At 44.1% G+C, this 26,882-nt stretch overlaps 6 protein-coding genes across 9 annotated transcripts; 3 read left to right on the top strand and 3 right to left on the bottom strand.

Moving 5' to 3' along the window:
- The first annotated feature begins 9,748 nt into the window (after positions 1-9,748).
- HMPREF1120_04183 (DNA repair protein RAD50) lies at positions 9,749-12,532 on the top strand. Its single transcript, XM_009158296.1, has 3 exons — positions 9,749-10,883; positions 10,936-11,338; positions 11,394-12,532. The coding sequence occupies exons 1-3, from the start codon at positions 10,065-10,067 to the stop codon at positions 12,443-12,445; spliced, it is 2,274 nt and encodes a 757-aa protein (XP_009156544.1). The 5' UTR covers positions 9,749-10,064; the 3' UTR covers positions 12,446-12,532.
- A 216-nt stretch (positions 12,533-12,748) lies between these two features.
- HMPREF1120_04182 (COP9 signalosome complex subunit 2) lies at positions 12,749-15,595 on the top strand. The gene is made up of 2 exons (XM_009158295.1): positions 12,749-13,062; positions 13,158-15,595. Exons 1-2 carry the CDS (start codon positions 13,019-13,021, stop codon positions 14,608-14,610), a joined length of 1,497 nt encoding a protein of 498 aa, XP_009156543.1. The 5' UTR covers positions 12,749-13,018; the 3' UTR covers positions 14,611-15,595.
- HMPREF1120_04181 lies at positions 13,508-16,940 on the bottom strand. 2 transcript variants are annotated; one of them, XM_009158294.1, is made up of 3 exons: positions 16,465-16,940; positions 14,716-16,413; positions 13,508-14,663 (listed from the first exon to the last, which is right to left on the bottom strand). In XM_009158294.1, exon 2 carries the CDS (start codon positions 15,372-15,374, stop codon positions 14,802-14,804), a length of 573 nt encoding a protein of 190 aa, XP_009156542.1. In that variant the 5' UTR covers positions 15,375-16,413; positions 16,465-16,940; the 3' UTR covers positions 13,508-14,663; positions 14,716-14,801. The 2 variants fall into 2 exon arrangements, with proteins under 2 accessions (XP_009156542.1, XP_009156541.1); XM_009158293.1 differs by having other exon boundaries at positions 13,508-16,413.
- Positions 16,941-17,180: 240 nt separating this feature from the next.
- On the top strand, positions 17,181-20,552 carry HMPREF1120_04180 (ubiquitin thioesterase OTUB1). 3 transcript variants are annotated; one of them, XM_009158291.1, is made up of 6 exons: positions 17,181-18,002; positions 18,053-18,396; positions 18,445-18,531; positions 18,578-18,641; positions 18,694-19,810; positions 19,885-20,552. In XM_009158291.1, the coding sequence occupies exons 2-6, from the start codon at positions 18,121-18,123 to the stop codon at positions 19,970-19,972; spliced, it is 1,632 nt and encodes a 543-aa protein (XP_009156539.1). In that variant the 5' UTR covers positions 17,181-18,002; positions 18,053-18,120; the 3' UTR covers positions 19,973-20,552. The 3 variants fall into 3 exon arrangements, with proteins under 3 accessions (XP_009156539.1, XP_009156538.1, XP_009156540.1); XM_009158290.1 differs by having other exon boundaries at positions 17,181-18,396; XM_009158292.1 differs by having other exon boundaries at positions 17,181-18,396; positions 19,867-20,552.
- HMPREF1120_04179 (lipoyl(octanoyl) transferase) lies at positions 20,392-22,441 on the bottom strand. The gene has a single exon (XM_009158289.1). It carries the CDS (start codon positions 22,203-22,205, stop codon positions 21,141-21,143), a length of 1,065 nt encoding a protein of 354 aa, XP_009156537.1. The 5' UTR covers positions 22,206-22,441; the 3' UTR covers positions 20,392-21,140.
- A 490-nt stretch (positions 22,442-22,931) lies between these two features.
- HMPREF1120_04178 (uncharacterized protein) lies at positions 22,932-24,972 on the bottom strand (the record flags this gene model as incomplete). Its single annotated transcript, XM_009158288.1, has 2 exons — positions 22,932-24,287; positions 24,514-24,972. The coding sequence occupies 2 exons, from the start codon at positions 24,970-24,972 to the stop codon at positions 22,932-22,934; spliced, it is 1,815 nt and encodes a 604-aa protein (XP_009156536.1).
- Positions 24,973-26,882: the final 1,910 nt, after the last annotated feature.

Here is a 26,882-nt window from a genome sequence, read left to right as displayed (position 1 = left end):
CTTATATAACTACTCGGCGCGATACTTTTCTATATTACTAAGGTTCTTATAGACTTAACTACTTTATAGTCTCTTTAGCGCTCGACTAAGAGTAATTAAGTTAATCTAGGCTCGTCTTTAGGCCTTATTAATAAGCCTTAATACTATAGTACGACGCTTTCGGGCCTTTACTATATACGGGTTAGTAGAGTAAGAATCCTCGCGTTTTCTCTTTACTTCGGCTCTACTATTGGGTTTTCTACTTTAAATTTTTCTAAAGATTATATTACTATTATAGTTAGCTACTCCCTTCGCTAGTAGAATATTATAAGTTCTACTATATCTTAATAGTAGAGTAGTTAGCTAGCCCTAGCTATAGTAATCTATATTCGGAACTTTCGATTTTAATAGTATCGATATTAGAGCTTAAAGACTCTAGTAGACTATATAATTATAGTTAAGTATATACGAAACCTACGTAGATAGTAGTTAGTAGTTACGTATCTCGAGTCTAGTACTAAAGCTATTATTATTATAATCGTTATAATATACCTAAAGTAGGCCTTACTAGGTTTAGAAGAGTAAGTTAATCTATAAACGGCTATAAAATCGTTATATATTTATAATTAGTATAAAGAAGTAGTAGTAAAGTATAGATAAGGTAAACGTAAGATTAAAGTAATTAGTTACCGACGCTAGTCTATTTAGAAAGATATACCGATTTATTATTAGCTACTATACTAATAGGCCCTTAGCGAGATACTAAGTCTTTATTATTCTTCTTCTACTAGTACTTATCTCTATCTCCTCTATAGTACTAAAACTATAGTAGTATACTCTATATCTTTATTTTCTATAGTCTCTAATCGTATCTAGCTAGTCTAAACCGCCTTACTATTAAATCTTCCGATTAGTAGTACAGCCTCGTTAACTTACTCGTAAAATAGCGCGATATAATTACTCTAGTTACTACGAGAACTACTTAAAGGAACTACTAGCGAGTATATTACGTATATATAGACTTTCGTTATTATAATTAATATACTAATCTTAATACTAGAAGAGTAGCTATAAAAACCCTTCTTTTTCCTCTCGCGATTTACTAATACTATTACTAATAGTATATATATCTTCTCTTTATAATACTAGTTTTACTAATAAGACGTTAGACTCTACGCCTAACGAACGAAATCGTATAACTTTACGTTAGATAATATAGATCGAAAAGATCTTTTAATAGTTTATAATCGATCTATCTATAGCTAGATCTTATATACTACTATTTCGTTTAACGTTAGTTAAGATAATAACTATAGAACTAAAAAAGCTATATAACTTAAATATTATATAAGTAGTATTATAAGTATAATCTTTATATACGTTTAATCTACGTCTATCGCTAGATATTAATACTATAATTATCTCGTTAACTATAACTATTTAGATAAGTATACCTTATATACTTAAGTATACTATAGTACTATTAGCTAATATTTCTTAGAGAAATATATAAATAGCGAATATAAGAATAAGATCTCTTAATATCTTAGCGACGTAATACTTAGTAATATAGCTAACCCGACTACTCTATCCCGACTAGCTAATATAATCCGGAATACTTTTATACTAGAATTCGCGATATAGTTACGTAACGAAAAAGGCTTATATAATACGCTTAGATAATTCTATATATTCTTCTATATAGTAATATAAGCTAAGTAGAAATAGTTAGACTTCTAATCTATTCTCGATATAGAAGAACTAGTCTCGATTTTCTAAAAACCGATATCGAGCTCGATCTCTATAGCCGTTACTATTAACGATAGTACTATATAAGATATTCTATAGTCGAGAATAAGGAAGTTTTATTAGCTAATCTTAGATAAGACTTACTCTTCTCTTTTATAGTAATTTTTTTAATAGTTCTATAGTTAAAGAGTAACGATATATTACGCTCTTAAAATCGATATTCTTATAGATATAGATAACGCCTAATTACTCTAATAGTAGTAAGTAACTACTCTATAATTCTATATAATATTCGCCGTATACTAACTAATAATAGCTACTAATATATACGGATTTCGAATAGTCGTTAAATAATAGATTCTTAACGTAACTAATATAGTACTAATACTATATATATCGCTTATTAATATTATATAATAAGACCTAGGCTATATATTAATAGATAAGAAGAAGTAGAGAGCTAATTTAGAAAAGTTAGTTCTACGAAGTCTAGTACGAAGGGTTAATATCTTCTAGTTAAAGTAATATATAGTACGTAGAATCTCGGAGAAATACTAGTAGAGAGTAAATATAGAGATAAATATAGTATGTAGAGTAACTTCGCTTACTAATATAAAGAAACTACTATCTAGTTCTATATCGTCTATATATAATCTAAGACCGCGCTAGATAATTAGCTCGAAGACTCTATAGCCTCTACGATCTAACTCGAAGAGCGGTAAGATAACTAGCTCGAAGACTTTATTTAGCTCGAGAATTAATAAGAGAAGCGGAAAGACTTTATCTATAATCCTAAAAAGCGGAAAGACTTTATCTATAATTCCGAAATCTAAGGCGGTCGAAAAATCGATAGATACAACTATAGTATAAATCGCGTACTACTTAAGAGACGCTAATACTAACTTTATAAAGCTCGTAGAAAGAAACTTATTATAGCTCTATAGTCGAAGAGTAAATCGGACGATAAAGGTATATTTACTCTCGCTCTTTATATATTATCTATCGAAGAGAAAGTTATAATAAGAAACCTAATCTCTAGCCGAGTAAGTAATATAAGATTATTTAGAGATTCTAAAGTAGATATATAATAGATAAAAGCGATTCGTATATTTCTTTATATTAATTATTATAATAGAGCTAACGAGATAATAGCGTTTTTACTACGCGAAATTATATATTACTAATATACTACTAATTCTATTATTTCGGTAGCTCTCTTTATTTATCTAGTAAGAGAGATTATAGAGAACTTCTCTAATAATATTATTCGTATTAAAATAACTATAATAAAGGCCTTTTAGATATCTATTAAGGCTTTCTTAGTATTATTATTTAAAGATTAGTACGAATTAGAACTTCTATTAATTAGTATAACTAATATAAGATATAGATACTAATCTATATACTATTTACGCGAAGTATATTACTATCTAGAGTAAAGATATATAACTTACTCGCTATCTTAATCTTCGCTATACGACCGATTACTAGTAGCTATATTCCTACTCTAGTTAGAATCTAGTTAGTCGGTATTCTAGTCGATATAGTAGACTACTTCTTTATTAGGGATTTTTCTAGATAGTTAAGTAAACTATTATATAGTACGAAGATAATTATAAAGAAAGAGACTATAGTCGAAGATATACTATTCGCTATAGCTAATAGATTTAACGCGCCTAAGGAGTCTAGCCCGAGTTACTTATATAGATATAGAATATTATATACTATAGATAGCGTATATTTATCTTTCTCGAAGCTAAAGTATCTATAGTAGAAGTTTAGTAGTTTAATTTTAATTACTAGAATTAAGTTAGTCTACGAGAACGTTAGAGAGAGTATAGAAGACGTATATAGACTATAAGTAAGATTAGTTCGTCTACTACTAGTAAAGAGAAATTATCTCTTAAGCTAATCTATACTATATCTCGTCTATCTAAAATAAGTTATAAACTATAAGATCTTATAATTAACTATCTCTATTATAAAGAAATATATCTAGGGAGATTTAGTAGAGAGTTTAGTCTAGACTATTTATAGTAATCTATATTAGTACTATTATCTAGTTTCTAGTAATTTACTTCTTATACTATTCTCTAGAATAGTTTTAACGATACTAGTATATTCTCTACTTTAAGAATCTTCTAAAATTAGTAATAATCTTAGTAATACTATTATTAATATATTACGCTCGCGTCTTACGAACTACTATCTACTTAGCTTTCTAGTACTTTAGCTAGAAGTCGACTTTAATTTAAGTTTAGTCGGTTCTAATTAGAAACTTTATTCTCTTCTATCGAGAATCGAGATACGACTAGTTACTATAATATATTCTCGATAATATCTTCTAGCTCGCTAATTCTTATAATAGCGGTTAATAGTTCTCTACTATCGTTAGTACTAAAGCGGATTTACTTAATACTTAATTATATAGTAGTATCTATAAGGCGAGGAATCTATTTATATTTATTAACTAATTTCTTTAATTTATAACTCGAAGAGTAGCTCTCTTCTTCGACTCGACTATACGAAGGCGGGCGAACTTACTTTTACGCGAAGCGCTCTAGGTATACTAAATATCGGCGTTCTCGAATCTTAACTACTTCTATATCTAAGTTCGTCTTTATTTCTATATATACTATATAAGTCGTACTATATTACTATTCTTAGAATATACCGTTACGCCCTTTATTCTAGCTATTTATCTCTTTTATCTTCTATACTACTATATTTAGCTAATCTTTAAACTCCGCTAATCTTTATAATATACTATACTTATAGCTAAGCGTTCTAGTAGTCTAAAGAGAACTAAAAGAAGATAGAAGAATAATATTATAAGCTTAAATTTTATATTTAAGACGGACTTTATATACTTTATACTAAGACGATAGTATTTATTATAAGTATATATCTAACGAGTCGCGAAGTTAATAGAATATACTATTTATTATTACTCTTCTTAGTCTTTCTTTAGTTATTCTTAATTAAAGTCTCGTCTCTATTTATTTCTTAATTAATCTTTATATACTTTTAAACCTCTCGTACCTCTTCGAGTCTTTAAAGAATAGATTACTATAATAACTATTATATAGCGGATAATTACGATAAGAAGCCTAAGTATAAGTATAGTATACGCTATTCTAAGAGGAGTATAACTATCGAGAAGATCTATAATTATACTATACCGACTCGATATCTTCTAAATATACGGTTACCGAAAGTACGAGTATATAACTTATCTATCCTTATCTAATTATATAATGTACGTAGAATCGTAAGAGCCTAAGACTAAGTAGCTACCTACCTCTATATAAATAGAAGGTTAAGCTATTATACGCTTCTTAATTATCTATCTATAGTATTTATAAAGTATTTAGAAGTACCCTATAAGATTAATAAGTACTAAATAGTACTCTTACGATTATGCCTTTAATCGTATTTCCCTATAATAGCTTATATTTATATTTTCGTACTATTTCGAGAAGGTAGTAACTAGAGTATAATAATAATTACTATATTAATTCTATCTATAGAATAGGTTCCTCTTATACTAGTACGTTTTCTAGTTAGCGTATAAGCTATTACTTTTCTATATATATTAAGCTATAATATTATCGATATTTTTCTATTAAACTACCTACCCGAATAGGCTATCTAGCCTAAATAGGTACTACGAGTAGAGCTTAAATTTCAGGAACCCGCCCGCGGCACCCGTTAGGTTACGGAGTGCCTACCCGGCCTAACCCTTAGGGTAGCCCTAACGCGGGTAGGGTCGGGTTGACCCGCGCCACTGCGCAGCCTATATCTACTCGTACGACTTAGGACGACTACTACTAGAGTAAGATAAGTATATACTTATCTTATTATTAATAAAACTATTAAAAGAAACCGACTACCTAATAGTAGAATATATACTCGGTAACCCTATTCTAGCGAAACTAGAATATATCGACTATTTCCCCGATATTCTAAATAATCTCTAGATAACTAAGTATTAGGCTTTATTAGATACTAGGGCTAGTTCTATATTTATCGATAAAAAGTTCCTAGAGAAATATAGTCTTATCTTTAGTATATATCTACTCCTAAAACTAAAAGTACTATTTATAGCTAACGGAAGGAAGTCGATAATTTCTTATTACGCTAAATTAGAAATAGTTATCGAATAATATTTCGAAAGAATCTATTACTACGTCGTTCTAAAACTAAACTATTTACTAATACTAGATATCTTATAGATAACTCGATATAATATAAGTCTAGACTTTAAGACTTAATCTATTATCTTCTTACTAGAATATTACGATAGAAGATACCTCTCTTATCGATAATCTACTATCGTATTTAGTACTATCGGCCCGAAATATCGACTATCTTAAATAACTATAGACGGTATTAATATTACCGTCGTATCGCTCTTCGAATTTTATAACCTAATCTAGAAAGAGGGAGTTTATAATACTATAATATTCCTATTTATAGATATATTTATATTCGACGAAGATCTTCGAACCGATATACTAATCGACGAACCTCTAATATTATACTATACTATTAATTCTATAGACTTTAAGAAATTTATAAAAGATAAGGAATATGTCGACTTACGCTAGAGAGTTTCTCCTAAATACTACGAATTCCTTAACGTATTCTCTAGACTATCTTTCGATACGTTATCTCTATATTAGCCTAGTATAGATTATAAAATACGACTAATAGTTTCTAAGAAGGACTAACTTTCTTATAAAAAGATCTACGGAATAACTTAGAAAGAGCTTACTACTACTAAGAAATATATTAACGAGTATTTAGCTAAAGGATTTATCCGATAATCCTCTTCTTCTATTACTTTCTTCGTTATTCTTATTCGTAAATCTAGCGGTAGTCTACACTTTTATATAGACTATCGAGCCTTAAATACTATTACTATTAAAAATAGATATTCTATTCCTTATATTCGAGAAACCCTAGATCGACTCTATCGAGTACGCTATTTTATTAAGTTCGATATTATTATAGCGTTTAATAGAATACGGATTAAATACGAAAATAAATAAAAGATAGCCTTTACTATACGGTTCGGGTAATTCGAATACTTAGTAATACTATTCGGGTTATATAATGCGCTATCCTTCTTCTAAGACTATATTAACTTAGCCCTATAAGATATTCTAGATAACTTTTATACTACTTACTTAGACGACGTTCTTATCTTTAGCGATAACCTAAACGACTATAGACGCTATATTAAAGAGATCCTAATACGCTTAAGGAAATACGAGTTATACGTAGATATTAATAAGACGGAGTTTTACGTTCCGAAAGTAAAATATCTAGGAATAATTATCTCGATATAAGAGTTACGGATAGATCTCGATAAAGTTAGAATAGTCCTTAAATAGACTATATTACGTAATATTAAAGATATTCGAGCGTTTTTAGAATTCGCTAACTTCTATAGAATATTTATTAAGAACTTCGGAAAGATCGCCTTACCGCTTACTCGCCTTACTAAGAAAGATAAGAAGTTTACCTAGAATATAGATTACTAGTAAGTCTTTAAAATACTTAAACGCTAATTTATATCCTCTTCTATCTTAGTACTCTTTAACCCGAAAGTAGAGATATAGATTAAAGTCGACGTATTAGATATAGTAGTTACTAAAGTTCTCTCTTAAAAGAATACTAAGAGAGAACTATACTTCGTAGTATTCTTTTCGAAGAAGATAACCCTAGTAGAGTATAATTATAAAATTTACGATAAGGAATTATTAGCTATTATTAAGGCGTTCGAAGAATAGAGACTAGAACTCGCTAGTACTAATTCGGTACGTTCTATAAGAGTTCTCTCTAACTATCGATCCCTAGAATACTTTATAACGACTAAATAATTAAATCGTCGATAAGCTTACTAGAGCGAATTTCTATTAGAGTTCTACTTTATAATTAAGTATCGCCCTAGCCGCTTAGGTACTAAACCCGATAGCCTAATACGACGCTCCGGATATAAACTCTAATATAATTAGGACGATCGCGTAAAGTACTAAGTATAAACGGTTCTTAAGCTCTATAACCTAGGTAAAGGAATTAGATAGTTAAACTCGATATAACTAACTTTAGCTATATATCTAGTCGAACTTATAACTCTTAAAGATAAACTAGTACCTATCGATAAACTAATATTACCTAAACTAGTACGATAACTCTATTATAACGATAATAATTCTATTCTAATAGCTATAATAAAAATATTAAAGAATTCGTCTATTAAACTTCCCTAGAAAATTAAGACGGATCTTACCGCTCGTTATATCTTCTTAACCGACTATACCTTAAGAGATAGTTAAGTATAGTATAGAAATCGCCTCTAGGTATCTAAAAATAAAACTACGGATATACGTATACGGCTAATCTAAGTCTACTATAATACTTCGGGCTCTAAGTATCTAGGAAAAGCTAAGACGTATACGCTACTATCCCGGAACTACTTCTAGCTCGAAATAGTAGAGGATAGCTAACGTTACGTTCGTAACTACTATACTTACCGATTATCGAAGATATCGAGATAGAAATACTCTAGGACTCTATTATAACTTCCTATACTAGCTAGGCTATAGACGGAAATCGTAGTTAATTTCGTAGTAAACTTACCTTCGAGTTAAAGTACTATAGACCGTATCTTCTACTTTAATATTATAGTAGTAACCGATAGACTTAGTAAATAGAGATATTATATACCTTATCGAGAAATAGACGCTACTATAGTAGCTCGGTTATTCCTACGATACGTCTTCTCTCGATATAGCCTTCCTAATACTATAACCTTAGATAGAGAATCCTAATTTATATTAGTATTCTAGATATACTTATACGAAAGATTAAAGATTCGGAAATAATTATTTAGCGTCTTTTACCCTAAAACTAATAGATAATCCGAGAACTTAAACTAAATTATAGAGTAGTACTTACGCTATTACTATAACTATATATAAGACGACTAGATCGACTAGCTACTACTAGCCGAATTTACCGCTAATATATATATATATATCGTCTATAACGAAGGTATTACCCTTCTTTATTAACTACGGTTTCTACTCGAGACTCGATATTAAATCTACTATTAAAAAATAAGTCGTAATATTCGTAGTTTCTAATACTAAACGAGCGAATAAGTTTACTAAATAGATAAAGACGATATACGAAACTCTTCGGAACGAGATAACTTACGCTTAGGTAAGATATAAGAAATCCGCGAATATATCTCGTTAAGTAGCCCTAATATATAAAGTTAGTAATATAGTCTAGTTAAACGTACGTAATCTAAAGATAAACCGCCCCTTAAAGAAACTAGACGCAAAGAACCTAGGTTCTTTTAAGATATTATAAGTCGTTAATCTAAGAGCGTATAGACTTAAATTACTAGATAATATAAGAATCTATAATATATTCTATACCTTATTACTACGATTAGAAGGAAGTCTTACCTAGCTATAATAAAATCGTATAATACTTCTACTAACGTTACCTAAAGAAACTAGGATCTCTAGATAAGTACGACTTCTTCTTATAGAAAGTATTACTAAAACCGAAGAAGAGTCTAAAATAAAAGAGACCTTAACGCGAATAACCGACCTATTCTACGTTACGAGTACGACGCCCTAGATATCTCGATACCGGCCTTCCTAGTAGGTTTACTAATAAAGTCGTTAAGAGAATATTACTCTATACTCTATAGTTAATAGCTACTATCCTAACTTCTAAGTAACGTCGAAAGGCTAGAATATAAGCGAATATCGATATTAAAATATCTCTTTTAACTTAGTTCTTACGTTAGTTAGTAATCTCTAAATAATATAAACTTAGAGAGCTAAGTAATAGATTTAAGGGGAGGTAATATTACGGATTAATATACTAAAGCGCCGTTACGTGCCGCTATAGTACCACGTAACGCCTAATAATACGTAACTAGTACGTGATCACGACGAAGGCTTAGCACGCCTCGGTTACTGACTACTTACTCGCGCAACCGAGCGCAACTCTTTCATAGTCCTTCGTCTTAGAATTCATATTATAAACAGTACATACGTTTGCAACAAGTCTCTCGTAGCAGTGCTCCGTGATATAGCCTTGACTTTTGGTCCTGTCCTTTTGGAGGGGTTTGCTGGCTCACTGATCAGGTCGGGGTACACTCCCCAGCTTCAACTTCGGAGTGCACAGTCCAAAAGCCCTGGTGAGCGAAAGCAAAGCAACCTCTGCCCTTATCGGAGTCAAGTCTGGGGAGGTCGCCTTGCCCTCAACTTGAGCAGACTATCAATCGCCGCTAATTCTGTCCCATCATGGCTAGCTTTGCTCCGGCGTATCAGCAGGTGAGCAATGATACCTGGCTCAATGGAATCGTTCAAGACATCATTTCCTCAGGGCCGGCGCGGCGGGTGGCCTCCAGGAGCCGAAGCAGGAGCCTTCATACTCAGAGCGTGACCTCCAGAAGCAGAAGCAGAAGCTTGCATGCCCAGAGCAGCTCTGAACGGCAGCGAGTATCAGTGCAGAGCGAGGATGACGTTGACGATGTCGACCAGGAGTCGCCTGTGGCTGGCGTAGGAAGTGACCTCGCTCGAGGACGACAGCCGATACCTTCGCATGCGCGTGGAATGTCGGATTCGTCATTCTTCAGCGATGCAACGTTACCTTCAATTCCACCACCGGCTTATGGCCAAGTGACATGTCCTTCAGAGAACAACTCATCTTTCTTCCAACGACAGTCTTCAGACAAGGCTTCGACGAGGTCGGCGGTCTCCTCGGTTCCAGCGGCCAATTTTCCGGAAACCTCGTATGTGCCCTCCAGACGGGGAGTATGGGTCCGACAGCAACAGAACCAAACGGCGGACTCCAAGTCCAAAGCTGTTCACTTCGACAACACCCGCAACACTCTGATCGAGCCGGTGAGAAGATTGTCCACCGTCTCCGAATTCTCCGGCTTCGAGTCGCACCCTGCTGTCAGGCCGCTCGAGACGAAGAAAGGGCTTGGCGAAGCTGCCGGTCCTACACCAGCGGATGATCCAACACAATATCCAGGGCCGCTTGCCTTGGCTTCGATTGTGATAGGTATTTGTCTATCAGTGTTCATCATATCCTTGGACAGAAATATCATTACCACTGTACGTGATCCTTCCCGGCTTCAAAAGACAGAAAGTACTAACCTCGCTCCAGGCTATTCCAGACATCACAGCCAGATTTCACTCATATGAGGACATTGGCTGGTATGGAAGTGCATACCTCCTGACAGCATCTGCTTTCCAACCTCTTTACGGCAGGATATACATGTCATTCGAGACCAAGTCATCGTTTTTGATTGCACTGTCTGTCTTCGAAGCCGGCAGCCTCGTGGCAGCTCTGTGTCCGTCGTCCGAAGTCTTGATCGTTGGACGGGCCATCCAGGGCTTTGGGAGCGCGGGATTGCTGACAGGAGCATTTGTGGTTGGCACTCATTCAGTCCGACTCCAACATCGGCCGGTGCTTTTCGCAGCAGTTGGAATCCTTTACGGTATCGGCGCATTATGTGGCCCATTGTTGGGAGGCGCGTTCACCGACACCATTGGCTGGAGGTGGTGTTGTAAGTTCCGATCCCGACTTTCCAGATTAGCAAGACCTCAAACTGACCTTGACAGTCTGGATCAATCTTCCCATCGGTGCCGTGACATTCATCACTGTCTTCTTCTGTTTCAAGCACCGGGCCCCGACACACGGGTCCTCGCGTCCCCCTTTTGTACAAAGGGTACTTCAACTCGACCTTATTGGCAACATAATCCTGTTGGCCGCGACCACGATGCTGTTCCTGGCTCTTCAATTCTCGGAGCAACGATATTCCTGGTCCAGTGCACGTTGCATCGGCCTTCTCTGCGGGTTCGGGGTGACTACCCTGATTTTCATCGCATGGATGTTCTACCGGGGCGACGCGGCTCTGATCCCTCCACGCATTGCACGACAGAGAACAGTCGCGGCCAGCTGCGGCGCGGCTTTCTTGATCTATGGAGCCCTGCTCGTCCATTCGTACTACCTACCGATCTGGTTTCAGGCGATCAAAGGGGCTTCTGCCATCCATTCCGGTGTCAACATGATCCCATACATGGTCGCAAATGCCGTATTCTCTCTGTTGGCGGGCATTTTCGTCTCCAAGAACGGTCGCTTCGCCCCGCCCGCCATCTTGGGCTGTGCTATTGGAACCATCGGCTCCGGGTTTCTGGCCACTCTGGACGAATCAACACCGTCATCTCGCTGGATCGGCTTTGAGTTTTTGATTTCGGCGGGCCTAGGTATGGCCATACAACAGGGCTTCAGTGCCGTCCAGGCTGTCCTGCCACTCGAAGAGGTTCCGATCGGCACCGCCGCGGTTGTGGCTTCTCAGTCGCTGGGCGGTGCCATCTTTGTTTCAGTGGGCAACACGTTGCTACAGGATCATCTTTTGAAAGAGAACAACGCTGGCAGCATCCCGGGAGTCAACATCCGTGCCGTCTTTGAGTTGGGTGCGACTCGGTTCAGAGACATCGTTCCTCCAGCGGATCTTCCAGCGCTTATTAAGTTGTACAATGATTCTCTGCAAGCCGTCTTCATCGCAGCGGTTCCGTTGTGTGGTGCCGCATTTCTCTGCAGTCTGTGTATGGAGTGGAGGAGCCTGAAGCGGGCGCAACCAGAACAAGGTGCAGGTCGTGAAAAGGTTTAGGCTGGAGATGAGGAGACCGACCGCATGATCAGTCTAATCAACCGTCCCTTTTATACTAGTAATTCAATGGTCTCACCGTATGATAACAAAACTTACCTTTTGCTTCCGTAGCACAAGGATGCTTCAGATTGGCACAACACGCTCTGGTAATAGTTAAAAGTTGAAGTAGTACCCTACTACTAGTAATATTCAGCAAGTGTCATTGCACGTGACAGCCAGTGCGCTCTATCGTCACACTATACTGCTATAGTACTAGTAGCAGTAGTACTCTCCGCACAGCAGGCTGCGCAACCATCCGTCCCCCACACCATCTGCCTCATCACTACAACGTCTGTGAGTTCAAGTTCAAGTTGTGGAATCGACACGTCCATTTCATTCAGTTCTGTCGCGGCTTCTTGAGCAGCCGTCTATTTTCTACTCTGCATGACCAAACTCATGTTACTTTGGCGTTTGATGAACGGCTAGACCTTTTCTCCTTCTCCTTCTCTGACGCCGCAGCCGGTCTCTGACTTGTCCATCCATCTTCTCCCAACTCTGCATACCCCGTGAACCCGAGTCCGCGACACAACCAAAATGTCTGACGACGACGATTTCATGCAAGACTCCGATCAGGAGCAGTAAGTCAAATCCGAGCCTTACCCTTCCAAACCTCCACCAGAAACCATCAAACTCTCCAACTGTGAACCCCTCCCACTAACTCAATCCTTCACAGATACGACTTTGAATACGAAGACGACGACGAAAACGAAAGCGGTGACGTCGACATCGAGAACAAATACTACAACGCCAAACAACTAAAAGCAGACAACCCAGAAGAAGCCGTTCAAGAATTCCTGGGCGTTCCCGAACTCGAATCCGAAAAAGGCGACTGGGGCTTCAAGGGTCTGAAACAAGCGATCAAACTCGAGTTCGCGCTGGGCCGCTACGAGGATGCCGTCAAACACTACAAGGAACTGCTGACGTACGTCAAGTCGGCCGTGACGAGAAACTATTCGGAGAAATCAATCAACAACATGCTCGACTACATTGAAAAGGTGGCCACTGAGCAGACTGCCTACAAATGCATGGAGGAGTTTTATTCGTTGACTCTGCAGACGTTCCAGAGCACGAATAACGAGAGATTGGCACTCAAGACAAACCTCAAATTGGCAAAACTGTATCTCGACAAGAAGGACTACACCAGTCTTACCAACAAAGTGCGCGAGATCCACAAAGCTTGTCAGAAAGAGGATGGCTCCGACGACCCAGGCAAAGGGACATACTCGCTAGAGGCGTATGCCCTCGAAATCCAAATGTATGCCGAACTCAAAAACAACAAACGCCTCAAATCTCTCTACCAAAAAGCTCTCACGGTTCGCTCCGCCGTGCCACATCCAAAGGTACAGGGCATCATCCGCGAATGTGGGGGTAAGATGCACATGAGCGAGGAGAACTGGAAAGAGGCCCAGAGCGACTTTTTCGAATCTTTCAAAAACTACGACGAGGCCGGCTCGATGCAAAGAATCCAGGTCCTCAAGTATCTCGTCCTGACCACCATGCTGATGAAATCCACCATCAACCCTTTCGACTCGCAAGAAACAAAACCCTACCGGAACGATCCTCGCATCTCCGCCATGACAGACCTCGTGGATGCCTATCAACGTGATGACATCCACCAGTACGAATCGATACTAAAAGAAAATCAAGATCTCCTGGCAGACCCCTTTATTGCAGAGAACATTGACGAAGTCAGTCGGAATATGCGTACCAAGGCCGTCTCCAAGCTGATTGCTCCCTACACCCGCTTCACGCTTAGCTTCATCTCAAAACACATCAAGATTCCCGTCAGCGAGGTTCAAGACATTCTCGGCGTCCTAATCATCGACAAGAAGCTCAAGGCCAAAATCAACCAAGAAAATGGCACGGTGGTGGTCGAATCCACACCCAATGCCCCTGACCATCTCTCCCGGCTGGGTGACTGGGCTTCGGCGGCCGAGAACTTGTGGTCAGCCGTGCTGAATGAAGGGGAGGGATTCAAGTTCGAAGACAGCCAAGGTGGAGGGGGGTTCGCGGGAATGCTAAACTATCCAGTGGGTTTTGACGGCGGCAACGCTATCCCCAGGAGGGGCCCTGGCCGAAGGGGTCACCATGCTCGAGGTGGTGGCAAGATACTCGTGTCGGCATAATAATAGCAGGCCAGAACGGGACGCAGGACTGTCTCAATGGCTTCGAACCATGTCTTGTTGATGCATCATTGAGCGAGCGCCAGTAGGAAATGAACAAACACTTACTCTGCTAGGCGCCTTCTCAAATGTCCCAGTAGTGCATGATCGATTGACCTTGGAGCAGCAGAAGGGGTCCAAAATTGATTATCATGTCAATCTTCTCCAAACCAACCAGTAAAACATGGGGGTGGATTGCAAGCTGCGGCACGCTGGCGGGCGAGGACCCAGCTGGACCCGAGACAAAGGATCCTGACGTGGAAGCGGAATGCCACGGAGCAAGTAGCTGGCAACCGAGCAGCAGGTTCCTCTACAATGCGGGCGGTTGTCAGCGGGGACAGACCGAGGTAGCTGCAGTATGATGGGCGATCACGGAGCGTCCATCGATAGGAGGCGCGACCGGTAGCCAGGATAGGGAAGCCACTCATTGCCTCGACTGATCGCTCCATCAGAACCTCGCACCAGTCTTGGACAACTTGAGAGGCGTCGCTTCGGACGTCTCTCGGTGCTTGCCCATCTTCTCCGCGGCTTGCCCTGCAGCAGAGATTGCCAGCTGGCCCTGGCTTCGCTACCGCTGCAGCAGATAGCAGTGCAGGACTGCGCTGGCGTTGGATGCATTCTAGGGGCAGAAAGCAAACACACGGCTGGGTGGTTGTGTGTTCCGGCCCTGTCAGCAGGTATGATAGCTCGCTCTTGCGTCGCCAATGCAGATTTTCCAGCCTTGCCATACGGTCGCTCCACCGAGGGTTGACACGGTCTAGGCTGACCAGCGCCCTGGGGGATCGGATGCAGACACGACGCCGGCGGGAGCGCGGTGCCTCTGATCTTACCCCTTTCGTAATTGGCGTCAATCGTTCAAGAAGGACTTTCGCTCTTTCTCCCAAGTTTCGCTCAGGTGTAGTCGAGATCTCCCGGTTATTCTTCCCAAACCCCTGGAACCCCAGTTCCCTTCTGGTGATATTCCCTGCAAGCAGCCGCTGCCGCGGGTAACATCATCTGGAGGCGTGGCTTGCTGCACTGCAGCGAGAGGCCGTAGTGTGCCAATCTTTAGCGCCGTCACTTCCACACGTCTGGAGGAACTGCATTTGCAGGAGTATGTGTGCAATATAGGTTTCGTAGGATTGAGGATGCATCTCCGTCCGCCACCGTCTTAAGCGAGACTGGTTTGGCTGTAGAAATGCAACTCTGAGGACACAGAATGGAACAGTAACTCATCGAACCCAGGACAAAATAAGATGCGCGTTTTGTTTCTGAGGGGCATCCCTGGCTCTCGTGTAAGAATTCGCAAGGTTGCTGGATTCGCGTAAGTCGAATAAGTACATCACCGACGATAGCGCTCTTTAGTGACTAGGATTGGCGGTGGTGCCAAATCTGATGTATGCCTGCAATGGAGGGTCCACACAGGCCCTTAAGGACCAGTGGTCAGGCATTACCTGATACAGGGCCCATGTAGTGGGTGACCAGGCCAGGGGGTCGACCAGCGGTGTCCTTAGGTGCCTTCTGCGAACCCCCCGAACCCCAGGTCAGCCGTCCGGCTTCGCTGCAGAAGTAAGGCATGTTCCGGGTCGTACCATATGGAGGAGATAACCTGGCCATTCCAGCAACAGCCCTTACGCAGCAGCAGCAAGTGCCAGTGGGTGACCTTCTTATGATGACCGAGATATCGCCCTGCCAAAAGCGTGACCATCGGCGAAAGGCAACGCTATCTCGTTGTCCGAACTGCGTACCTAGGAAAGACAGACGTGGATGCTGCTAGCGGTCAAGAGTCTTGTCCATCTCAGCCTTCAGGCAACGACAAGATCCGTATAGTCCACATACGTTACACAGCAGATGGGTCTCTTGTTCACTAAAGATCGGAGAAGGCAATCCGATAATGATTGGATGCGCGGAAGTGCGTCTTCCATTTCCCGGCAAAGTGCCCTGCACAATTTCACGGCTAGGGGCCGATATCTCAGGGCGGGAGGGCAAGTGACAGGGTTTGTAGGCTAATCGGCATGTAAGGGTACTGGAGGAAAGGATAACAACGCGGTCAGAGGTCGAGAGCTAAGTGACAGGGCTCGTTGACGTAAAACGACGCAGTACAGTGCCAGTGGACAGGCCGGAAGGCAGCAGTAGAGTGAGGAGGGCCGCCGTTTCAGGCGATACGCTTGCATTTCATGAGGTACCTTAGGAAGAAATGGCTTGAGAGCCAGAACTTTGATGATATTGAGTGGATGAATCAATGACTCGTGAAGACCGCAGTCAGTGTTTGAGTGCTGCCACTAGAAGTCTGATGAATTGAAGCCTGATCGGAGTTGCGAGTTGCAGCGGCAGTACTTAGTGGCAGTGGACCACCGGCCAGGGAGGCCTCAGGCACTGCACTGGCACTGGCACTGGCACTACTGGCACTGCATCTTCGGCCTGCGGGCGCAGGCTCAGGGCGCAGGGCATCGGGCGCAGGTTGCAGGTTGCAAGCTCCACTGGGTTCCAGGTTGGCAGCGCATATTATTGCATGCAACTACAGGAACTACACAGGCACTGCAGTAGAGTATGGCACTGCACCATGGTACGATGCCGCTATGGTCCTCGGGCACTCACCATACTACTCACTACACGTCTTCAACTGCAACACCTCTACTTCAAGTTGAGTTAATCTCTCTTCACTTCTCTCCGCCATCCACCGCCAGTACTTCCCGCCAAATCACCCCTCAAATCACTCCTACTATTACTAGTAATCAGGCTCAATTGTCTCCATCCGTTTCCGGCTCCGAGCCACTCTCCTCTCTCTCTCTGGCTTTCATCAGTCACCCTTCCGCAATCCTTGACCTCGCTTCCACCGCCATACTTGGCCTCAGTCTGATTTTTCCGTCCACGTTGTGCGATCGCCCGCCGTCGGCCCAATACCATGCTACAAGCTGTAACCGATTGGCTTCGACCAATGCTATCTGGCTGGTGTTGAACGATCATCTTCTGGTCGGTCAGGTTACCTCCACCATCTCCAGCCGACCAGTCATAAGCGGTCATCGTCACCCGCCCGCCACCAACCCGAGACCGGGGTGACGAGCTTACATTGTACTGGCCCAGCACCCCAGACGTGGGATACCGCCCTACCGCTCTCGTCAAATAAATCACGTTCGATTTCCTACCACAGTGTGTATACGACGTTCAATTCAGCTTGCTTTCTGCGCAGATCTTGCCGTCTCGAGCCTGCGTTGTGGGAAGCTCCATCTGCCGCGCGGTGATAATCATCCGTTGCAGCTCGCTTGTGCTGGCGAGCACGGGCAACAAGATTATCTATCCACTTGTCCGTAATACCAAAAAGAACAAGAACACGTCGAGCAGCTGAATAAAGCTGCCTTGTCTCGTTTCCTTCTACGGTCTCAAGGCCCTGAAAGCATGAAAATCAACTCAACTAACAATCACTTAGCCTTCAAAGTCTGGAAACCCTGCAGCGGACGACATTGAACTCATTGAGCTTTTCATTATCATCGGGCGATGACCTTTGGCTCATACTCATATTCACGTCCACTTTACAGTCATTACAGTCCATACCCGCCTCGCCAACTTCAGTACTGGAGAAACTCGAGACGACACCCGCACTATCCTCCTCCCTACGACCATCTGCCAACTCCTACGAACATTAGTTTCTGTCATCAAAGTTATTTCACCCCTCCGGCCACCAACCAGTCAACTTCCACCATGGCGACTCCGGATGCTGACGAAATGGAACGGTTCCAGCGATTATCAGACCAGTATCAAGCAGAGCTTCCTGTATGACGACCGGCCATCAATATAGACTACTTGGCTGATTTGTTGTAGGGACCATTGATCGGAGAAAAGAAACCGCTTTCCGAACTGGTCAAGGAGTATGCTCAAGCCGACCCTGCATATGTCGCCAAGACTACGGTATGTGTCGTCCTACCGACGATTCATCAGTCGTTAACATCTCCAGGCTCTGGCTGTCAGTCATTCCTCATATCGTCCTATCAAAGGCGATGGGCAATGTGGATGGCGCGGTACGTTTCCTTATCCACGCCCCATCATCCCGGCTACTGACGATCTGTCCAGGTGCGGTCTTTGGTTATTTCGAAATCCTCCTCAATTCGCGCGACGTGGGCCTCCTGGATCAGGAGTTGGTCCGTTTACAAAGTTTTGAGCAGACAATGCGAGCGGTGGGCGTTGACTACGACATCATGGTCGATATGTTTGAGTACACATGGGATCTTTTTGCCGCAATCAAGGCCGCAATCGAGCGAGGCGACAAGGACGACCGCGTCCTCTTGGATGTCATGAATGACAGCGGCCAATCCGATTCGATTGTCTATCACTTCAAGATGATGACAAGCTCGTTTATGCGGGTTCAATCCGAACGCTACGAAGCTTTTCTCGAGATGCCAGTTCCCCAATACTGCCTGACCAGAATCGACCCGGCAAATCAAGAAATTGACCATATCGGCCTGCAAGCTTTGACTGATGCGGTCATTGCTCCGGCGTACATCGCTCTGGAGGTTTCGTACCTGGACCGGAGTACTGGCAATGAGGTTACACCACATCAGTTTGTTCTGAATTCGCAAAACTGGCCCACCATCCGCTTGATCTATCGCCCTGGTCATTACGACATCATCTACAAAGACGACAATAAGCCCCTGCAGGTGTTCGTACAAACCGACGCCCCTCAATACGTTGCACCACTTGGCAATGAACTTTTCAAGGGCGATGCAGAGGCAGTGGACCTGTATATGACCATGTTTCCCAACATGTCTTCTCAAATTCAGGCAGACCCTCAAGTCGATCCACAGGTTGGTTCTGCAAGTGGTGCATTCGGCTTGCAATACCAGCGCCCTGACTTGCAGTTGTTCACAAATCCAATCGCCACGCAACAATCATATTTTCCACCTGTTTCCCAGGGTGTCCCCCTAGGGCAAGCATCATTGTCAACCACGGGCAGATCGCATTCGATGAGCCAAGCGCACCAACCTCCAATGACGCCGTCACAGCCGCAGCTGTCGCCCACGGCAATATCCCCTCAATCTCCTTCATCGAACACCCCTAGCTCTAGTACTACAGGTGGGGCAACCCTACCTCATCGAAGCTCAGAGCCTCAGATCAGGTACAATGAGATGTGTCATATCTACAACAGCGAACGGCACGAAAGCCTCCCTCTGGATCCAGGCTCGTTCGGAAGGTAAGTTTCGTCCTGGGACTGAAATTTCGTGCATTCCTTCTCACCAGCTTCTCCAGCTAACAGGTGGGTTTCAGTTCCACACAGAGTCCCGCCAATTTCCTGAACCCTGACTTTCAGCCTCTGATATGGAAGGCGGAAGAACAGTACCACAAACGCGAATGATGGCGAGATAGAGCCAAACAAGATCAAATAAGCACGACAAAACGCGAGAACGTTCTGTTCTGGAACTGGATGCACTGCAAGTTGATGCCAATGACAGCCTGCCGGCGTTGCACCAGGCACAAGCGGTGGTAGACATTGGCCATGCCTCTTAGGGAGTCCTGGCAATTCTGGGCGCGGGTGCGCTGGCCTGCTGGCCACTGGCATCGCCATTCCTCAGTCTTGTGTGAGCTCCCCGAAGGAAATTGGATGCACCGACTTGCTGCATACTAAGCCGAATTACGTGACCACGATGAGGCAAGCGCTTCACATGAAATGAACCAGTCATTACCGAACCATGGGATGGATTTTCCTTGCACTACTTCCAACAAGTGGCCCCGGTGCTGTAATGGACATGATAGAGTTAAGGCAGGGGTGTGGCAGACAAAAGGGGTTTCTTCAATTCATAGCCTGGAGTCACGAATGAACAATTACTGTCAAATTAATGAAAGTTTACTCATGACTATTGAGTATATTAATCTCTCTCGCTGCATTGCTGATATACCACCGTGTGCAATGGGAGAATGTAATAAGTGACCATCCGTATATCGACCCCAATTTTGGCTCTATTTATTGGTGTTGATGCATTGCAATCGAAGTTGGTCGTACAGCCCGACATTGATTAGACCAAGCAGTTCCCAAGCTGACACGGCCGTTGAGAGACATGGCCACGCATATGCATAGAGGTGGACAAAGCATTTCACTTGCAGAGATCTCTTTCTCCCTGGAGTATATACTGTACTGCACCAGTAGGTGATTGTTGTCATGGCCCAAACTCACCTTGTTACCAGGGATCGACTCGGCTGTGGACTTTTAATCTCGCAAGCTTTGACTTGACCCAAAAGTCGCGGAATATATTCCCCCTGCCTTGGTTCCATTTCTGAACAGCGTCAGAGACCGCAGAGTGGTCCGCGGCTGATGATTGGATTGGATCGGATTCCATTCGAGGACGAGGGGAGGATGTCTGAGTGGCATTCGGAAGGGTGCAGGACCCAGGTATCTCGTTCGTTTCGCGTCTGATGAGTAAATGATAGCGAGGAATTCGGTTGGTTGCTTGCTTGCTTGCGCCACTCCAGTTGAGTTCCGGCAAGGAGGTGTGGGAAGGTAGGGAATCAGTCAATCCGACGACGTTTCAGAGCCCAAGAACATCCACCTCTTGAATTTTGTAGATATCATCGACGGTCTCTTTGCCTTGTCCGCGCATGGCGTTCAAGCCGTGGCAAAGCTCGCGGGCGAAGACGGAAGCCACGGATTCAAGTGGGATTTCTGGCGGCTGCTGGTTAGTCGGCGATAAGACATGGGTGGTTCCGTCTTGATCTTTGCAGGCTCTTGTTTTTGGCAGTTCCCCCAGTTCCCTCGTCAACCAAGTCACGCTCTTACCCTCCAGACCGCACGCCACTATCCGACTGAATCCCCAGGACAAATACCCGCGGGTGACGGGGTCGTAGGATTTTGATCTGGTCTGGTCCGGGGAGAAGTCGTAGACCGGATTGCTGGGTAATGGGGCATCAAAGACATTGAGTCCGATGCCGTGCGATGTGATGCCGCGCGAGACTTGGACGCCAATGGCGCAGATTTTGCGATCAGCGTCAGCGTTTGAGGGATCTGATTCAGATGTTGGCGTTTCTCTGTTGTCGAGTCTCTTTTTAATCCATACCCCCGGGTCATCCGTCCGTTGTGTGTCCACTCCCCAGGCCGCACATGTGCGAATCACACTATCTTCCAACAACCTCACCCAACAGCGCGCAGTGATTCCGTGCCGTCGTAAGTCTGCTATAATGTATGCTGTCAATTGGCCTGGGGCATGGTACGTTAACAAACCGCCGCGCGGGGAGGCGTGGAATGTAGCGCGTTCGTGGGAGGTCAGGAAGGCCTGTTGAGCCCCGGAGATCGGGTTGGTGAGTAAGTGTCGCCGACCGACTGTGTATGTTGGGAAGGTCGAGAATGTTAGGAGGGTCGGGTCGGGAGGTGGTGGTGTTGGATTTGGATTGGAATGGTCGTCGTGGTTCAACTGCGCCGCGTCAAATGGTGTTTGTGGTTGTGATTGTGTCTGCGTGTGTGTTCCGTCGTCTTCTTTCTTGTCTGTCCCCCGGAGCCAATCTTTATATGCGAATTGTCGTTCGACTAGGGCGTTCTGCAGCCGGAGCGAATGGGTGTATGGAATCAAGTGCGGGATGTGGAGGTGGGCGAGGCGCATGATTGTAGCGGATGTATCTGCATCGGCATCTTTTGAGGTAGAGGATGGGCAGATAGACAGAAACTGTGGGTCGGTATAATATAGCTAGGAGACGGATATTGCCTTAGCTGAGGTACCGTAGGTCTTTAGCGGGATAAGAGAAAGTACCTGGTAAGTAGGTACTGTACTCTTGAAACGAAGAGGGTCGTCATTGACTTGGGTTTTGGTTTTGATCGCAGCGCGGAGACAAAGGTCCGTGCTTACTACAGTACCAGGTAGAACCGACGGAAGATTAAAGTGTTCTTTTAAGCTTAACATGCCTAAAGCTTAAGCGGCATTCAGCGGGAGACGGCAGCTGCCGCGCCTAGGGACCATACTAGTACTTGGGCCCCAACAATGACTCGGTCTGCATAGTACTAATACTAGTAGTACCTGTACATGGGTACCTAGGTACAATAGATTTCGAACTCTGGGTACTTGCCAGGCCAGTGCTAGGCTCCAAAGGAAATAATAGAAGCAAAGTCGACCATTTCAAGAATCAAGCATACCAGCTAGACCGCTTTGCGCCGGAACCTCAACCTCAACCTCATATCGTATCTCGACGACGTCTCTGCTCCCGTATCTTTGACCCCGAGGCTCGACCCCCTGTCAAGGCTGAGTTGAACAGCAGGAAAGGGATGCCTGCAGATAACTGATTTCACAAATGAATCTCCCCGTCTGGCAACGCGGTTGCAGAGCTCAGCTAGGTTATGGTTGCACGACTTCGACTTTACCCTCGTCGACAGCAGAGTTCACGTGATCATGAGCCTGACGGTCTTCTTGAGCAGTTTTATCGACGTCCGCTTCACTCTGATCACTTTCCGTTTCAGTTTCCGTCTCTGTTCCAGTCCCGTCCTCGCTTGCGCCGTCGTCAGAGTCGGCATCGTCCTCCTCTTCGTCCTCGGCATCACCACTATCATCTTCTTCATCTTCATCTTCGTCTTTGTCCTTTTTGTCTTTGTTGTTCTCTCCGTCTTCGTGCCTGTCCTCGTTCATTTCCTCCAATTCGGGTACTATATGGGGCTCTCCCTCGACCTCGTTGCTTTTTGTGACATGATCCTCAGTCTCCGTGGCATCCGTACCGGCCTCATGCTGATCCGGATGGCCTTCTTCACCTGTGCCATCTCCGTCTCCTTCCTTCTTTTCCTGCTCTTTTGAGAGACTTGGAGCAACGACAGAGACCGCCGCGGCAGTAGTGGCCTTTATTGATGCGATTACTGATTCCGTAGCCGTCAAAGCTGGTGAGCCGGCTTCTTTTTGTTGTTGCTGGTTCAATTCAGTCTCGGGATTTGTAGCAGGGCTTGTTCCAGGATCAAGTCCAGCTGCTCTTGAATCCGGCAATCCAGTCTCGACTACCATTTCTAGTTCTTGCAATTCCGACTTTTGCAGCACAATTCCACGGAAGACGGGCGTGAAAGCAGGGTTCTGGGACCTATCGATGGCACAGACGCGTGGAAACAACACCATCAACACCTCTTGCCCATCCAAACTAAACGCCCCCGAATCGACGGGTACAAGATCCATGCCTAAACCGGCATGGTCACTCTTGAAATGAATAGAGCTCCACTCCCAGCCTGCTGCGCGAGTAGTGAGGTTGGTGCTGACTTCAAAGTGCTGCTGGCATCGTTGTAGTGGTTCCCAAGCTTCTGCGGCTTTGGAGACAACTTCTTGGAGTTCTGATGTCAGTTGGATGAACGTTTCCGCATCGAGAAGCTTTTGAAGCGGTTCCATCGTCTCCTCAACGGCGCTTTGCACTCGTGATGACTTGACCGTCTCTTTTCGATCGCCTTCATCCGACATCCACAGGAGCATTCTTCTCCACAGAGTCTTCATCCTCGTGTTGGTCATTTTGAACAGGAGAAGACGTAGCTCGTCATCGTCTTCGAAGAGGTAGGTGGGACTGAAGATGTACTCCTCGAGTGACTTTCCCAGAAGTGCCATGACCAGCATTGTCCGAGTCTGTCTGGCACGAGGGCTGTTGGAGGGTTCGAGGGGAACGGAGGCAATGTTTGGGATCCGATCTTTGAATTCGAGCCAATGCACCACGTTCCATTGGACGAGCATCTGGCTGACATTAGTAAGGTTTCTTGCAAAGAATATGGAGGTGGTGTCGGTAGGCAGAATTGTACCTCGTCACTCAGGCTCTGGTTCATTACGCTTTGGACAACTTGCAAGCAAGAGTCCCATATATCTTGGATCTTCTGCTGCCTGTTCGCATCCAAAGACACGTCAGTAACTCGCAGCAACCCAGTAGTCCCAGTAAGGAAGCAAGTACTAACGCGTGACTGACCCCATCGTTGTCGAGTTTGGTCAGGATATTGTCCAGCCGCACTGTGACTAAACTTTCGGTCTGCCAACCTGGTTCGGCAACGGTGGCGTCCGCTGCTTGTACGTAGACGTAGTCTTCGGGCAAGTCTGCAGATTCGCCCGTTGATTGTTGACTCGGGTTACCGACACCAGTACTCTTTTGTGTCTGCTCCTTCAGCCCCTTCAATCCTTCACGGACGCGTGTGAGTTCCATCTTGAGCCTGGATATCTCAGCATCCCGCGCTGCAATTTCCGTACGATGGACTTGAAGGAATAGCTGGGCTGTATTTCGAAGATTTTCGTCGACCGTGTCGTCAAGATCTGATAGTTGTGGTATGTCATGCCTCTCGTCGTCTGCAATACCAGCATCGTCGAGAGCGGCTTGCATCCCGTGCAATATCGGAGATCTGTGCATCTTGTCCTCAGTGCTTAGAGATTCCATGTTGGTGTCCAGCGGGCGCGGCTTTTGAGGAGTTAGTCAGTTGAACCACAACTCAGGGGGGCACCCTATGAATGACTCCCTGATGATGACGAGAAATGTTATAGTGACGGTGATGAGTAGGCTCGACAGTGAATGGCAGGTGACAGATACGGTCCGGGCAGTGGACTGGGGCCCAGACTTCTGGACAGATTCAACGAAAAGCTTAGGAGGTGTCAGTGGCATGGGGCTGGACTTCTGCTTTTCTGTAGCAAGGAAGCAAATCATCCCCCGGGTTGACCGTTCCACATTCACATTGCATCCCTTATCAGAATCAGGAAAGGCGGGGGCAGGCTGTACAGATATCGTTCGGCTGCATGAGCAGACCATCTACCCTTGAGAGGATGCTCTGGACGCTATAGCGTGCGGAAAACGATGTAGAGGAGCCATACACAGATGGTTGAACGAACCATCTGGCCGCATATGATAAGATGTCGTCGAGCAGGGCCTGAGCTCGGTACTGCCGGCGAACCGACTGATCAAGCGACATACCCACATGTTCGTGTCCCTATTTTGTAATTGCACAAGAACATACCCACATGTTCGTGTCCCTACCTTGTAATTGCACAAGACGATGCACTGCATTGCAAGCGTCTCCTAAATGGCGCGATATAGCTCATGAACCGCTCAATGGTGTCTTGTACAGATGGTCAACGCAAGACCTCTCGTTGCATGAGAGCATGTCCGCTCCGTGTTCGGCGCCTATTGGTCAGATTTGGTAAGGCAGCAAATGGACGGTAAAAGTCCGCCTCACTGTACAGGAGCTGCAGAGCTTGACGAGACTCGATCCTGGTTAGCAGTCGGGCATCAATCAAGACCAAGGCTTGATATCCCGGACTTTGGGCTTGTGATGCAGGCCTCTGTACTGGCTAATGCACCCGGATATGGATCGCTCAAACAAACAGGCGTTTGTGAGAGTGTGCCACGGGACTCCTCGAGTGTTCCAGCAAAGCTATTCGTCGATGATGGCTGCAATGAGTATATGGGTATAACGCTCAACATCAGTGAGGCAACAAAAGGGAAATCTGTGCTCAAGAGGACTGAGGCACATCACCTCTCTACTGACTCGGGAGACTCCTTCAGGATGGTCTCGTCAGACGTCTTGAAATGTCCTAAACCAGCCTCTTAAGAGTCTTACTAACAGGGAATCGAGCCATGCAAGGAAGAGTAAGTGGCATGGATTCTTGTGAGCAAGGGCAGTTACTTCGTTGCTGGGTTCACACACCAACTTGGACCTTTTACGCGTGAACGCGGTCGAACGCAGGCAGCCAATCCGGCGCGCATCAACGTTCTTCCGGAGAGGTGTTCTTGACCTCAGTGCCCTTGCTGAAACGACCAAACCACGCTCAGGAACCCCAGACTTGGCTCTTCGGAGGACTCTTGACCCCAGTGTGCTGGTACTGCAAGGTTGGTAGTGTCTCAGAGAGCCCCTTGACTCCCATCTCCCCGGAGTTTTCCTTTGCCTGAGTTGTCGCTCCATCAATGGCCCACTCCGCGATCCCGGCATCCCGGCGAACAGGGACAGGTTTGTTATTCCTCAGCAACGGAGCTGGAGGCCAAGAGTCATACACCGACTCGACGGACCTCTTTTGACATGATGTACGGAGTGAGCGTGCAAGGTAGGTCCCTCTACAGTCACCTAGATATTAAAGATGGCCGTTTCCACGTCAAGGTCGCAGGATATTGAAAGACTCTCGAAGTGCCTGTCCGAATCCATTCTGCGCTTTGACGAAGCCGGTTCATGGTTCGTGAAGAATGCATCACAATGAGATACAGCGTCTTCTATCCAAAATGCAAAAGTCAAAGATCATCGAGAAAGAGTTACTGCAATGACTGGCAGACCTAACACTCACTCTGGACAGTAACACAGCTGA

This window comes from Exophiala dermatitidis (assembly GCF_000230625.1).
Source record: "Exophiala dermatitidis NIH/UT8656 unplaced genomic scaffold supercont1.3, whole genome shotgun sequence".
Lineage (NCBI taxonomy): Eukaryota > Fungi > Ascomycota > Eurotiomycetes > Chaetothyriales > Herpotrichiellaceae > Exophiala > Exophiala dermatitidis.
Note: the sequence above shows the minus strand (reverse complement) of the source record. Positions and strands in the feature narration are given on the sequence as shown.

Coding starts and splice junctions, on each gene's coding strand:
- HMPREF1120_04183 (XM_009158296.1), top strand. CDS start 10,065: ATGGCTAGCTTTGCTCCGGCGTATCAGCAGGTGAGCAATGATACCTGG. Junction 10,884..10,935: donor ACAGAAATATCATTACCACT/GTACGTGATCCT, acceptor ACCTCGCTCCAG/GCTATTCCAGACATCACAGC. Junction 11,339..11,393: donor CATTGGCTGGAGGTGGTGTT/GTAAGTTCCGAT, acceptor TGACCTTGACAG/TCTGGATCAATCTTCCCATC.
- HMPREF1120_04180 (XM_009158291.1), top strand. CDS start 18,121: ATGACCTTTGGCTCATACTCATATTCACGTCCACTTTACAGTCATTAC. Junction 18,397..18,444: donor AGTATCAAGCAGAGCTTCCT/GTATGACGACCG, acceptor GATTTGTTGTAG/GGACCATTGATCGGAGAAAA. Junction 18,532..18,577: donor CATATGTCGCCAAGACTACG/GTATGTGTCGTC, acceptor TAACATCTCCAG/GCTCTGGCTGTCAGTCATTC.
- HMPREF1120_04179 (XM_009158289.1), bottom strand. CDS start 22,205: ATGCGCCTCGCCCACCTCCACATCCCGCACTTGATTCCATACACCCAT.
- HMPREF1120_04182 (XM_009158295.1), top strand. CDS start 13,019: ATGTCTGACGACGACGATTTCATGCAAGACTCCGATCAGGAGCA. Junction 13,063..13,157: donor CAAGACTCCGATCAGGAGCA/GTAAGTCAAATC, acceptor AATCCTTCACAG/ATACGACTTTGAATACGAAG.
- HMPREF1120_04181 (XM_009158293.1), bottom strand. CDS start 15,374: ATGGCAAGGCTGGAAAATCTGCATTGGCGACGCAAGAGCGAGCTATCA.